Source organism: Citrus clementina, unplaced genomic scaffold (genome assembly GCF_000493195.1).
Source record: "Citrus clementina cultivar Clemenules unplaced genomic scaffold, Citrus_clementina_v1.0 scaffold_4, whole genome shotgun sequence".
In the NCBI taxonomy this organism is placed as follows: domain Eukaryota; kingdom Viridiplantae; phylum Streptophyta; class Magnoliopsida; order Sapindales; family Rutaceae; genus Citrus; species Citrus x clementina.
In genome coordinates, this window is record NW_006262274.1 from 1,497,125 (window position 1) to 1,512,321 (window position 15,197).

The 15,197-nt window shown below is 35.0% G+C and overlaps 3 protein-coding genes across 4 annotated transcripts; all 3 read right to left on the reverse strand.

Annotated features, from left to right (window-relative positions):
• Positions 1-61: 61 nt before the first annotated feature.
• Positions 62-2,704, reverse strand: LOC18045223 (F-box/FBD/LRR-repeat protein At5g53840). 2 transcript variants are annotated; one of them, XR_002906008.1, is made up of 5 exons: positions 2,536-2,704; positions 1,573-2,451; positions 1,330-1,476; positions 665-1,043; positions 62-531 (listed from the first exon to the last, which is right to left on the reverse strand). XR_002906008.1 is itself a non-coding variant. In XM_006435729.2 (5 exons), the coding sequence occupies exons 2-4, from the start codon at positions 2,419-2,421 to the stop codon at positions 717-719; spliced, it is 1,323 nt and encodes a 440-aa protein (XP_006435792.1). In that variant the 5' UTR covers positions 2,422-2,451; positions 2,536-2,704; the 3' UTR covers positions 62-531; positions 669-716. The 2 variants fall into 2 exon arrangements, 1 of the variants encoding a protein (XP_006435792.1); XM_006435729.2 differs by having other exon boundaries at positions 669-1,043.
• A 5,038-nt stretch (positions 2,705-7,742) lies between these two features.
• LOC18045224 (uncharacterized protein At5g39865) lies at positions 7,743-8,450 on the reverse strand. Its single transcript, XM_006435730.2, has one exon. The coding sequence runs from the start codon at positions 8,448-8,450 to the stop codon at positions 7,743-7,745; it is 708 nt and encodes a 235-aa protein (XP_006435793.1).
• Positions 8,451-10,465: 2,015 nt separating this feature from the next.
• LOC18045225 (sister chromatid cohesion 1 protein 1) lies at positions 10,466-15,043 on the reverse strand. Its single transcript, XM_024185994.1, has 20 exons — positions 14,991-15,043; positions 14,760-14,828; positions 14,610-14,668; positions 14,468-14,512; positions 14,344-14,363; positions 14,167-14,243; positions 13,898-14,018; positions 13,571-13,646; positions 13,364-13,442; positions 13,061-13,170; positions 12,646-12,719; positions 12,408-12,560; positions 12,059-12,227; positions 11,886-11,971; positions 11,624-11,810; positions 11,432-11,507; positions 11,143-11,285; positions 10,959-11,046; positions 10,741-10,853; positions 10,466-10,589 (listed from the first exon to the last, which is right to left on the reverse strand). The coding sequence occupies exons 1-20, from the start codon at positions 15,041-15,043 to the stop codon at positions 10,507-10,509; spliced, it is 1,881 nt and encodes a 626-aa protein (XP_024041762.1). The 3' UTR covers positions 10,466-10,506.
• Between the last annotated feature and the right edge of the window lie 154 nt (positions 15,044-15,197).

Genomic DNA, 15,197 nt, shown 5'->3' on the forward strand with positions numbered 1-15,197 from the left:
AAGAAAGCTTGTACTTTAGGCACCTCTCGTAAGACTAAAAAGAGATGGCCAACATGCCGAATGTGTTAAAATAAGGCGATAAATTAAAATTTTTTAAAAATAAAGGAGTAATTCAACCGACAATCAATTGGTGGATCATCTCAAAATTAGCACAAATATTTATGCCACCACAAATTCCCACCGTGGGAATTTTTGCTGCCATCTCAATTCCACAACCCTCAGGCTTGAATGTGGATGCTTTCTTAAATACTCATCCGAATGGTTATGGGGAAACCATAAAACAATAGGTGGTATACACACCAAATACTAAAATTTTGTCAACATTACCAAATAATATAAACAACATATGTTTAAAATCTAAAACCAACCGCAGATAAAAACATCCACCTTCAGTGTGAGTTTATGTAGAGAAGGACATGCTTTCAAGAAAGTAGCACAAGGACGAAAGCAATCTTCACTTAACAAGGTCGTGAAATCCAAATGCTTGGGATCTGACAATTCCAGAATGCTGCAGAGGACAGCCTCAAGCACCTGAAACAATTTGATAAAGTAAGAGACAACATGTAGCAAAACTCTGTTATACAAAACAAAATATATGAGAGAACACAAGCATGGTGGTTCTAATCACATAATTGATCGACGTTATTTCTAATAATAATTTCACCAACATCTATTGGAGTATCTCATATTTGTCTTTGCAAGTGCCACAACACATTTCATCGATCAGCTAACGGCACAAAGATTTCTGGTATTACAAATTCCACATGAGGGAATTTCTCTGCCAACTCAATTGCACGCTTCCTAGCACACTTGTAACCCTCACTTCTCCTGTAATACCACATCCCTGGACTTCCCATAAAATGATATTTACAAGGATCAATGATCATCTTCTCCAGCCTCACAGCATTCTCAAGCAAGTCTTTCAGAAACTCAACATCTACCTCGCGCCCCTCAAACCCAATGAATGACACCGCCCTAAGATTTAAATGAGGATGATCCTTGATGTTCTGTACATATGCACACGGTTCCACAGTATGGGACAACTGCAACATGGGAATAAGACATCATAAATATGCAATTTGAAAATGAAATTGGAACACTCTCAAAATGGTTACAGGAAAATCATTTAACTAAACACGTGCACACAGAAATCTGGATTATTCAAAAACAAAGACAACAAATATTTAAAATCTGGATTATTCTGTACATATGCACATGGTTCCACAGTATGGGACAACTGCAAACACGTGCACACAGAAATCTGGATTATTCAGAAACAAAGACAACAAATATTTAAAATCTGAAATCAAAAGCAGAAGAAACATCCACCTTGAATGTGAATTCCTGCAACAAAGGAGATGCTTTTAAAAAAGCAACACAGGGATGATAGCAATCAAGATCACCATTAGCGAGAGTCATTTCCAAGTGCTTGAGATTAGGAAATTTAGGAATACTGTTGAGGAAATCCTCAGGCACCTGAAACAATTTGATAAATTAAGTACATAAAAGCCTTCATATTGGCTAATCCTTGAAGGTGTTTAGAAACAAAAAGAACAAAAAAAACATACTTACAGAAACAACCATCAGGTTTAATTTCAGCGTCCTTAATTGTGGAAGAAAACTAGAAAACTGATGAAGGGTATACACAAAGTATGTGCAATAATCACCTTCAATAGACATCTCAACAAGACTTGGAACATGTTTAAAATTAACAGTCAACTCTCCCGCACAAAACTCAAATGATATGAGATTGGGTGCATTAATTTCAAGATTGCTCAAGTTAGGCAAATCCCTTAACTCCAAGTACTTCAACTTGAGTGATGGGCCAGAGACTCTAATACGGATCAACTTCTCGGCACCCTTAAGCGTTAACACCTCGAGCAACGGACAGTAACATAACAAATAATGAAGAACCTCTTCAGCTATATCAACATCGATTAAACGCAGGGACACGAGTGAACTGAAGCTGGAAGTAGTTTTGAAATATGGTGAAAAGGAATGCAACTCATGACCTTCTGTCTTCGACTCACTAAAGTCTAACTCAAGCCTTTGAACTCTCTTATCAACAGCAAATTGAACCCAACTATCAACATCGTAATCAGAATTAACGGGGTAACAAATCCTTAATTGTTGTAAAGATTTAGTTTGAAGTAATCCGATAATTGGATCGACAAGATTTATAAAGTTTCGCCTTTTCGCGCGAATGAAATAATTATCTTCACACTTGTAATATGGGTCAGACAAAATTGCCAAGCGCCGAATTTTGTAGGGGTCAACAAAGTCCAAACAACCAGTGAAAAATCTCCATAAATATCGCCATCTGTATGATAAAATGCTGGCTCTTGCTGCTTCTTCAATTGTTAAGCGAGATAAAATACAAATCAAAATATCATCTGGTAGTTTACTGATGCGATCATCCATGTTCTTTTCAAGGGCAAATGGAATCACAATCTTCAAAATCAAACAGCAAACAATAAATAATTAGCGTTTAAAACTTAATCTGAAAGACACAAATTCAAGTTAGAGGAAAATCACCTTTGTTCTGTAGATGGTAGAATTATGCCGCCATTAAACTCGCCGCCGTTGTTGTTGTTGGTTTTTTTTTTTTTTTGGGGGGGATTTCGAGTCCTATTTTTTTAGTTGGGTTAGGCACAAGGCAGAAGAGGAGTCCCCATCTTCTAGGAATATTTTATGGACCATTGAATCAATGAAATTTTAACGGACGACATTTTGTTTTAAGTGGGCTAGACTTGATCTCAGCCGTTGAAACTTACCAATCTCTCTCTCCTTTTGTTTACGTGGATCAGTCCGCCCAACGGTGGTAATTACCCAGATACCTAATACAATTACGGTGAAACTACTAAAAGCTAATCAAAATGGGTTTTAAATGAAATGAAAAATTAAAGTTAAAATAAATTAACTGTATGAATTAAAATCAAAATAAGTTTTATTGTTATTTATATATTTACTTTTTTCTTAAAATTAAAATAAATTATTATAAGTTACAAAAATCACCTTAATTTATTATTGTCATTATTTATTATAATAGTTTTGATTATTAGTATTGTTAAAATTACTATTACTATTATCATTATTAATATTAACATTATTATTAAGAATTAAATAACAACAACAACAACAACATTTTATTTAAGGACAAAAGTGAAATTATCAAATTTAAATTGGGTAAAATGAGAAGTTCATGATTCGGCAATTCGCTATCTCTCTCTTGAGAATCAAGTTTTCATTTTTTATCCCAAAAATATGTAGACGACCTCACATATTCCGTTTATATTCCCACCTCTATTTTAATAAGTAAATAATATCAATTATTTTTATTTTGAATTCTGATCTCCTAATGCAGTAAGTAAACGCATCATTTAACAATTATATGGCTAACAAAAATTTATGACAACACAATACTTGCAACAATTTCAAATTCTGCAGTTAAAAAGAGTAGAGCACATTAGTCTTTGCTGTTGTCAAAAACTAAACAGTTCGTCAAGCAACACAATACAGTGAAAAGTCATGTCATCGTAAATTAACAGCAAGGGAATTTCTATGCCGACTCGCACAGAAGCTTTCTACTTTCTAGCGGATCCACACACCTCAGTTTCCCTGCGCAGAAACGTTTCCACGAAAGTCACACTTGGTTTGACAGTCATCTTCTCCAGCAGCGTAGCACTCTCAATCCAAACAATTCCACCACCCCAAGACTTAAATTCCCATCCTTGATAGATGAGCGTGACCCATTATAACTGTCACAAGGGAAAGGGCATTCGTATCATATATATGACCATACAGAATGACTTATGAACATTGTAAATGGAATAAGAAATTGTTAGATTTATTTCTCACATTATGTGGACTGACATAAATTATTTTAATTATTTTTTATATTTTACCGAATTAATACGTGACTAAAGTTAAATATTATTGAGTAATTTTGACAGACTCATTTATTAAGTGATCAAATATGGTGTTAATGAGTCTAATTTTGACATACCCTGTACAGTAGTATATTATGGACAAGTATATCTTTAATTGTGTTATTTTAGCCCATAATGAGATGGGCAATTTTGTACTAACACATGAGGGGTCCCTGCGCTCAACCGCTGTATTTAAGTAACTTCAGCCCATTTTGGAAGTTAACTGTTGAAAAATCAGTTGCATGTGCGCAGTGCACCTCTCTCTCTCTCCCTCTCCCTCTCCCTCTCGTCTCCCGTGTGTGTATGTACAGTAAATTTTGAAGCAAGCCGATCCTTGAGCTGAAGCAAGGGAAACTGAATTCAGAAGCTAGATCAAGCTTGTAACAACTCGATAAAGCTCCATAACAAGCTTCCAAGGTCGGATTCATGGGAGATCATGGTAAATTTCGAAATTACCTAAAATATGTGTTTGCTTGGAAATGCACGATTAAGGGCATAAAGTTTGTTATTGTTTCAACAGAATACTCTTAAAATGATGAAGATCTTAAATCAATAGCAAAGACGAGACACACCTTCACTGTGTACAACGACAGAGATGCTTTCAAGAAAACAGCACGAGTAAGAAGGTAATCTAATCTTCATGAAGCAATCCAATTACCATATCCAAAAGCTTGAGATTAGGTAATTTAGGGACACGGCAGAGTTCAACCTCAGGCAACTGAAGCAATTTAGTAAAGAAATCTACAAAAAAGATCATCAACGAAGGTAAATATTAAGGAAGAAAAGAAGCCATTTAAAAGAATCATAAACAGTGTCAATCAGCCGGTGCAGGCGTAATTTCAGTGTCTTTACTTGTGGAAGAGCTGGTTTAGAATATTCACAACATGTTCCTATATATTCAAAATTTTCGGCTATATTAACATTTGATAAACATAGTTTTGGAAAAGCGTATTGCTGATTGATAATTCAACTCAACCCTTTGAACTTCCATTTTCATGACCACAAGCTAAGTATAACAGCAAAACAGTTGAAGCAAAATTAAAATTTCAGCCAAAGGAAACCGACCAAAAAAAAAAAAAGATTTTACAGAACAACTTCCAAGTTTCATTAACGAATTGGAAGATAAAAAGAATTGAGAAGAAAGTTACCTTTGTACACGGTACGTTTCTGCTGTCATTTTAATTTCTTTCTACCCATCTTCGTCTTTGGCATTTGGGAGATTTTTTGCCGCTTTTTAACATGGATTACCCAACATGCCCGTTTTAGGCTTCGGCTTCAGGTATCCTTGTCAAATTTACCCAAATGCCCCCCTCTTTTCATTTTCTTTGCTTTATATTAAAATACACAAAGTGTATATAGATTTTAAAAACAATTTCTAAGAGGAAAATATCATTCATGTAAAAAATTACAAGGTACCACTGGAATGGCAGCGGGTCAAGTTGGATTCATCACAAGTTTGGCTGATTGGCTGGAATAACAACTTGGAAAAAATTAAGCTCGAAACTGGTCCAAATGAGATAGGTCTTTGGGCTTTGGCCCCTCCTGTCTGAGTGATTTTAAAGACATTTATTTAATTTTTTTCTTAAATAAGAGATTAAAAGTTAATTTGATCTTTACACTTTAGGGATGGCAAAATTCTCCATAGATTTTGAGCCTTGTAAGGTGAATTTTGAATAATTTTTAAGGAATGAGGCGGGGAATAGGGGAAAAAATAATTCTTAAATTCTTAATAGGGTGATGTTTAGTTTTGTATTCCCCACTCTACCCCCACCTCAATTCCAAAAAAAATATAAATATTTTTTAATTTTTATTTTATCTATTACAATGTTGGTTAATAAATTTTCATTTTATTTTTACATAACATAAATAAGTTATAATTAAAAGAAAACCCTACATATAATATATATTCAACCTTAAAATATTATTATATTTTCTTTTCTCTCTTGTGTTGCTTTCTTCAAATATTCTTTTTAGTTTTGACATCATTTAAGAACAAAAGGATCAAAACTTGTTGATAGGAAAGGAGAGAAAAACAAAGCAATGCTAAGAGTTCGTCAATCTGTTGTTCATCGATAGACAAAGCTCTCTCTTTATCATCTTGTGCCATATGCAACAAAGGATGCGTTCTTTTTCCTTCTCGCTAACCACGAGAGTGCCTAGTGCCCAGAGGACGATGAATTTTCCTTTCAAGGTAAAGCAGCGCATAAAAAAGGGTTTGTCCGTCAAAAGCAAATGCCCAATTCCTTCACAAACAAAGTTTAGAATCAACGAGGGTCGTAGAAAAAAGGGGGTGTATAACTGGAAGAACCCACTTTTTTGTTCGTAACAAGGGAGAGATAGAATGGAGTTCTTCATGAACTTTTGGAGATTTTTTAAATAATTTAAATATTTTATGATATAGTAATGATTTTATTTAAGTCTTTAAAATTTATTTACTGAAATTATTTATCTATATCTATTATAAAATAAGTAAATGAGGAATGAAATGGAAATGAAAAAATCATTCTCCACATGAGAATTCTCTATCCTCACCCCACTAAATTTATTGGCAGATGAGGTGGGAAATGGAGTCGAAATTTTTAATAAGGTGGGGAATAGGATATGCCTCTCCGCTCCCACTCTACCCCGTTGCCATCCCTATTACACTCTCCATTGCATGATAAATTTTCAACCCTAATAAATACTAATTAGTAACAACACTATGTGTTCATACTTAAGAACTAACTTAGTTGGACTCGAGCCGATAAATTAACCATTATTAATTTGATTTTTTGAGATATCGGATAAGTTCATGAATATTAAAGATATTAAAATAACTTATATTATTATGTAGCTTAACAAGATCTCTTGTTGGGTTTGGATATGAGAGGCAAAGTCGGATCCACCTCAAACCCCCACTAGAGAAAATAATTTTAAAAAAAATTAAAGAGAAAATTATCTAAATTACTTATTAGGTCTCGTTAAATTTATAAAAATAGTCTCATAAGCTTATAAACCCATAAAATTTAAACTTTAATTTCAAGAATTATAAAAACCCACACCGTAATTAAAAATAAAAGCTCATAACTCATACGGGTGGTTTTACTATTATTTAATTTTATTCCCACTAAATTTATGAAAATAACCTCTATAAACTCATTAACTCTAAAATTTTAATTTTACAACCTCTATAAATTTATTATCCCATAAAATTTTAATTTTTACATCTTAATGTTATTATTGTTATGTAACTTAACTTCAGCAAACCATTGAGGTAGTAATGCTGATGCAGAACGTGCTAACCATATTTTAAAATTTTTGAAAATGAAAAAGCACTCACTAATAGAAACAAATTAATTAATGAACACAACATGGGAACTAACTTATTATTTATACATATATACATGGACCCAAAATGGAAACTCATTAACTCCATTACAGACAACCCACCATGCCTTAAATGTTGACTTTCATCAATTTACCATTTTTTACTTTTTCGCCATTTCCACTGGAACTTTCTGGAATCTTTCTTCATAAACCAAATACATTATTAGAGAAATTGACGAATTTTCAGAAAGTATCTTTTATAAATTTAAAAATATTTAGATTTACTTAAGAATTTTTCCAAACCATTTTTCAACCTCCAAATAATAATTACATTGTGAGGGTACATGTGAAACTATTAACATCTACAATATTTGTCACACGTCCATAATCATAATGTCACCATCCAAAAATAAACATGGGTTATTTTCCTTAACGGCTATAGAAGGAGAAAAAAAAAGAAAGAGAAAATAACCCTATTTTTCTATACTTTTTGTCCTGAAGCTACAATCAGGTGCATCGGCGGAGCACGGGACAACAGGAACGACACCTGATCAGACCGTTGACGTTACAAGCCGTGCAACTCCTGAACCCGTACTTCTCCGTATAGATCTTATGACTCCCGCTGCACTCTTCACAGAGAATAAATCTCAGCCCTCCACAGAAATCACAGAAAGTTGAGCCCACAAGCTGGAGCCCACTGATGAGCTGTAACAACTCCCCAGTCTCGTTCATCCGTTTAATCTCCTCGGCCCCACCTATGTATCTCCCGCCAATGAAAACTCTAGGCAGGCTCAAGCTTCTACTATGATTATTGTTACAACCGCCAATGATACCCTGCAGCTCGTCCAGGAACTTGTTATCCATGGACAAATCTCGTTCGTCGATCGGGACACAGAATCCACGGAGGATTGATCTGACGGTCCTGCAGTCCTCGTAAGTCCTGCGGACAACGCGGAGGCTAGTGAAGTACACGACAATGCCTTGGTTGGGGATTCTGAGGGACGAAGGGATTGGGTTTTTGTGGGCCCAGGAGCGGAGGACAGAAGCGGAGATCCTGACCCGGTGGAAGACGGAGGGGCTTCTGGGGGACCTGGGTTCGGATTCGGGTTCGGAATCTTCGGTGAGAATGGATTGGATGTCTTTGAAAGATGAGCACGAGAATGATTTTGAACGAGGGTGACCCCTGCTCGGCGATCTCAACCAATCGGGCCACATTTGGTCTGAGTGGGAGAATGAGAGAGAAATGGGGTTTTGCGTTTTTTGGTGGGCAAGTGAACTGTGGGAGGGTGACAACAGAGGCGTTCCGTGGATTTAAGTAGAGGTATTTCGAAGGAGGGCTTGTGGATTGCGTGGGGGTAATTGTGTCATTGAAACTCTCGTGGGGTATAATGGGAAGGTAAAAATATAAAAAAACCCTAGATAAAGGGGAAAAATGGGGATAAGGGATGATTATATGGAATATTAATAATGTTTATCGCAAAATGTATATTTATGTATGGTTCACGAATAATGACTTTTGTTATATGAGTTGGTGATTATTTATTAGTCCTCAATGATTGAAAAAAAATGAGTAAATGACCAAATATGTACAGATGATATAATTTTTATCAAGATGAGAATTCCTTTTAAAGAATATTTCTTTATTTTTAAAATAAAAATTTGAGTTCATTCGAATTATATTAAAAAAATAAAAATTTGAGGTTAGACATTAGATAATGTGGACTAAGGGTGCGTTTGGGATTGAGGCTGGGCAGCCGTACTTTTAAAATATTTAGTAAACACTATCTACTACGGCTTAGAAGTTATATTGATATGATTTTTCACTTGTATTATGTAAAATTTATTATATTTTTAATAATCTTGTTAAAATTATTATTTAAAATTTATATTTACTACAAATTATTAACTTTTGTTTCATAGTTATAGTTTTTTTTTTTCACAATAACTGTAACTTACAACACCTCAATCGCAAATAAGACCTAACTATATTGCCCTATAAATAATATCAAGAAATATTATTTGATTCAAGTCCGCATTTTAAAATATGTGAATTTTGAATGAAAAACGATTATTTATATAAGAGAACACCACACTTCCCAAATAATTTTTTTAAGAAAATAAAACCTAGGTAATAATTTCTCAAAAAAAAATGCATCCAAATAATGTGTCATTTATTTATCAAATGATAATTTTTCATAAATTATGAATTTATTTGTTTATCTAGCCATCCTACCACCTCGCGAATGAATACGAAATTGCTTTACAAACAAATTTACAAAGGAGGATAAGTTGTGTGTATAATGTATACATATCTGATGCCCAGTGAACTGAGATCCGTTTGCTGATTTCATTTAATTTTTAATTTTTAACAAAACTCATCTGCTACAGGCAGCGCTAAAAGCTTTTGAGTGAAGTTTTTTTTATTTTCTCTTCAAAGGAATGCCATGCATACATATCCTGTGGATTCATTTTGCCAGTTTGAGAATTAAGGGAGTCAAAGCATGTGCAGGAACAACTAAGAAAAAGTTATCAAATATTTAATTAAATGGTGGTATATGAGTTGTTGATGAGTGTTATATAAGGTGTCAGTCATGTGACCATATTTTCATCTAATCAAAATCATTATGGCTCCTTTCTGTTATTCCCATCTTTGCTGTCCCCAATTCCCAAATACCCACCTACCATGATAATATTTCCAGTAATGCAATTAAAACTACTTCCTTTAATGATTCAAAACTGCTTTCAAATTGCAACAAATTCAGAAAAAGTTACTTTCAATTTCAACAAGTACTGTATTCTGTTCATATAGCATTTAAATCTTAATTTATTTATCATTCATGTCCTTTTGGCTCTAGGATGGCCGCATAGATAACGGAGTCTACTGATATTTCCCAAAACATAAAAATTAAATTGATGCCGCGAAAAGCAATTACCGAAATATAGACAGATTCTAATAGACAAAGAACTGACTTCAAAATTTGTTTCTCTACAATCTGAAACATCGTTCCCCAAAATCAACTGACAATTTTTTTTAGCACAATATTGCATTTACAAACAGATTAAATTCTTCATTTCCGAATAGTCCGCATATAAAGTGCATATGTCATGTATCTTCTATCTATCTTTACTAGTTTACTAAACCGAACAAATGTGATGCTGCAGCATAAATAACCTGTTGCACTATCAAAGTTAATTATTTTAAAAGTCTTATGAAGATTGAAGAAGGAAAAGATTAGGAAGGTACCATTTGAGATGCTTAAACTCACTTCCTTCACATCCTCTTTCCTCTGGATATGAGAATGTCACCGTAAGGCTTGTTTTGTTCAACTTTTAGGACATCAGATGTAGCAAGAACTGCAAGACATTCGGCCACTCATCTCTGTTATTTGTTAATAATAGCTGAAACTTGAGATATTACTTTTGGATCACTGAACAGAGGAGCAGTCTGTTAAATCAAAAAAAAAAAAAAAAGGACGGCAGGGAGAAACATAAAATGTATAAATACCACAAGTTTGGTAAAAAAGCATAGCGGCTGCTTTTCGGTTCAATCCAGCGGCTAGGTTGTTCAGTGATTCTACTTTAGGAGCTCCGGGCATCTCAAAATGTGATTTCATCTGCCTGTAGGCATTCAAAATTGGAAAAGGGACTAATATTTATCAATCATACTACCAAAACCATTACTGTTGAACAAAGGGAACCCAACAGAAGTGAAAGGAATCATACATTCGAATAGAGTCAGTAATCTTGTCAACAGGAGGAGGATTGGTTACAGGAACTGGAGTAGGCGTGGGTGCTGTCTCCACCAACAATTCTGTTGAAGATCACACCAGTTAAGTAATACTTGATAAGGAAATGATTTCCAAATCTATGCTATTGTAACTTAAGAGTAGGATTCAGATTAATTTACCTGGATCAGGTGTCGAGCTCCTTTCAGACAACCTTGATAACCTGAAATTTGGATCAGGGAACCGCGATGGATTTTCCTCAGCAACTGGTTCCAGACCACTGCCACTGTGCCTAGATGAAGAACGAGGCCTCTTCTGGTTGGATCTGTTGGCATTCAGCATGTCCAATTCTTGAATTAATATGAAGAACAACACTCTCTGTTAAATGCTAAATTTGATGACTCCATGTAATGTGAAAGAACAGATCTTCAAATTATCACTTGATAGTTTGTCTCGAGATGTTTTACCGACCTGCTTGAATTGACTTCTGAGTTATGGGAGAGGATTCCATGTCCGGATGCTGAGCTCGGAATGGATCTTACATCATCTACAGCAATTTACATCAAGGAAAAAAAATATTTATGATAATAGTCATTTGATACCTTTAATGCTCTCACGAGAGAAGTAACAAATGCACAGAGTACTAAGAAAGGTGAAGCTTACCTGAATTCCCAGGTGTGACCATCCCATTAGCCTCATTTCCTCCAAAACCAATGTTAATAAAGTTGGCCCTGATTTCTTGCATCAGGTTTTCGATTGGTTTGTCATTGTTAGCAACGTTTACCCTTATCTTCTCAAGTGATGCTCCAAGTGACTGGGAGCCGACTCCACTGTGAATATCTTCGAAGGGCTTCACTTTCAAAAACTCAAATCAGACATAGTTCAAGTACTTTTCCATGCAGAATAAAAGAGTTTAGTGTCTTACATATCCAGCTGCAGGTTCTTCATACCGTCCTAACCCAGGTGGTGATGACAATGATGGCTCTGGTGGTTGTGGTGGAGAGGTTCTTGCTGCACACAAAAAATACATAAATTTCAATTCCTGTATATTCTACAACTGAGAAATAGCTTAAGAAAAAACCGTGAGGAAACTTTTACCAGAAGGCGAGTCATGGGGAGGCTGGGTACTCTTCATCCATAGCTTTAGCAGTGGATCTGGATAATGAATTTCTCGATTGCCTTTTGTAAATAAATCTTCAATCAATACCACAGGTGGCATCTCCATGACGCTAGCTATCTTCATGGTAGACAACAAATCCGTGCTTGCCTACATCAAATTGCATAGATACTCATCTTTTAATCAGTCAACATGAACGAAGAAAGTTATAATAACTCTTCATGTATCTGTCTATCGTATCATGGAGTCAGAAATAGTGTCTAGGCTATTCACAAACTTTGGATGGAATAAGATGAAATGGAAAGATGCATAGTAGAAATAGTTATAAACCTTCCTCTTTCTTCTTCTTCTTGAACTAATATCTGAAGCATCTTTGAGCCAGGACTGGTATACTTCACCAGGAATCATTGTTTGATCATAATCCATAGCAAAGGCAGCTTGTTTTCTTGTTTTCCTTTTTAGCGGACCTTTCCTCTGTTGATCCTGCTCCATGCACATTATTGAGATTGGTTTGTGCAGTTTCTTTTACTATAATGTTCACAGAATGCTTCATAGATCCACATATTACCTGTCTAGCTTCTTCTTTGCTTTCATTAGATTGCTGATTTTGTTGTTCTGGATGCTGGTCATGGATTACATCAGCTATAGGACATTTGGAAGTTAGCAGACAAATACAATGCACAGATTTGATGTTTCAAATGCACAATTACTAAAGTATGAAGAAGGGTAAAAGAGCAAGCAAGATATGAGAATGTTGCTGGTGGGGAAAAGAAAAGGAAGAAGCGTGCAAATAGACATGTAAACACAGTTCTAGTGACTGTTTTGTTAAACATTTAATGCAATCTTACTAGTTTGCCTAAGATGAAATAGAGAGGCTTAATGCAACATGAAGAGAGTCCCCTGCCTAGCAAAACCAGGGAATAGAACTGCATAATTGTTAAAGTGAATATTTCGTTTGATTCTTGTCTAGAATTAGTGCTGACCTCTCTGGGGTTCATCTTGATGGGGTGGCGACGGCATAAGTTTTGGTATTTGTGTTTGCTCTCTGGATGTGAAGTTCAGCTGTGTCTCCGTGTCCTCTTCGATATCAAATCTGTTACACAATCCACAGAATCACACATAGAGGTACAATGTTTGAACGAAATGCAAATATTGGAAGATGTGAGATCACTTGATGATCTCATGGAACCTCAACATCTTCACCAACTTCCACATGAATATTTTACCTATCAGAACTACATTATGTTAACCTAATGATCAACAATGAATCATGACTCGAAATTTACCTTTCAAACCGATCATAAGTGTCTGCATTTGCCTGATATGTATCAAAACGCTCGGTCAGGGTAATATCATCAACATTTGCTGGGAGAAAGATGACAAAACTTTAGCATATGGGAGCATATTTGGATTGTGGGCCAAATGTTTGTATCTCTGTCACTCTGTGGTCATAATTGATAACTAGGAAGGCAAAAGTTGGAGGGAAATAAAACCTTGATGCAAGTTTTGTAACGAATCGTCCACTCCAACATTGCTTTGAAGAAAGGAGTCATCTACATCATCTAGCCGCTGCAACAGAGAAAAGTTATCAATAGATTGCTTTGAATATCACTGTGGTGAAAAGGCCAAGGCAAAAGATTTAATGGGTAATTACTTGGGTTTATTTGTCAAACACTTCTCAAACAGGCAAAATATTTCTAACATCAGTAAAATAAAACCCACATGACACAGATACCCAAAACAGAACTTGCATCATAAATTCCATTCTACATTTGAAACTTAGAAGTTGAATGACGTAATACATGAACTCTTAAAATTACCATAGAAAAATAAGCGTTTTGTTGAAACTCCATGGTGGCTGTAGCGTTTGGGTAATTAAGGAACTGTTCAAGATCCTCAACATCTGTCTCCTTGATTTCGGGCAATGTAACAGCTTCTCTCCTGCAAACATGGACATTAAAACTAATTTAAGCAAATTAATCAAAATAAATAAAATTAAAGTTTATAAGTAAACCTAAACCATGCTAAACTACACCGTTTTTGCGCTTTCAGGAATAAGAAGTAAGAGATGTTTGCTTTGCCTGCTTACTTGGCTTGTGATTTTCCTTTGGGTAGCAAAGTTGGGTCTCGAGCTACTTTCGTTTTCCATGCCGCGTTTATTTCAATCTGAAAACGTCCGATCAACAAAACGACACGTCGTTAGGCGATGTTATTCAAACGAAATATGAAATGGATTCATTTCAATTTTCGAAGTTTCTGAAAGTACCACAAGACGATTCACATCATCTGCGACAAAAGAATTCACGGAAAAAAATTAAAAAAAGAAAAAAAGCAAAACGCATCACATAAATTTTTTGTTTCACCGAATTTTGATCAAAAAGAAACATTACCGTAGAGGAGCTTCACTTTTTTCTCGTATACAATTACAACTCCACCTGAAAAACAACAAAAATAATATAAATTAAACATTAGATTTTGAAGGACGAGAAAAAAAAAAGTATAGAGAGAGAGAGAGAATGAATGAATTACTACCCATGAGAATTCCAGAGAGCCTAAGAGCCATAGGAACCGCTGGATTCAAAATTTCTTCACTGAAATTAATTTTTAAAAAACTCCGCATTAAATAGAAAAGTTAACTGAGTTGAAACATAAAATCATAAAAAAAAAAAGGGGAAATGAGACCATATTTTGATGAGGTTAAGCTTATTGAGCTTCTTCCGATTCATCTTCGCGTGCATGGTAGCAGCCATCCTTCATTACAGAGATGAGTGAAAATAACTTATCATTATTTTGGAATAAGTTAATGTTCTATTAAGTTCAAAGAACTTCGAAAAGCGAAAACAGAGAGATGAGCAAAATTTACAAAATATTAGTTGATAAAATATTAGTCGAGAAAATTTGTAAAATCATCACCATATTTGGCCAAGAGAAGCCTTGCGAGCGAGAAGCTGGTGAGAGTAGAACATTTTTGGTTCAGAAGCTCACCAGTATAGAAACCAAGAGAAATTTGAATTGAGTTGTTTTGTTTGATCGATGGGTTTTACAAGAAAGAGAACGAAACGCAGCGTTTATAAAAAGGAGGAGCTCGCGAGTCACGAGTGATGTGCGTTCCGTTGATTC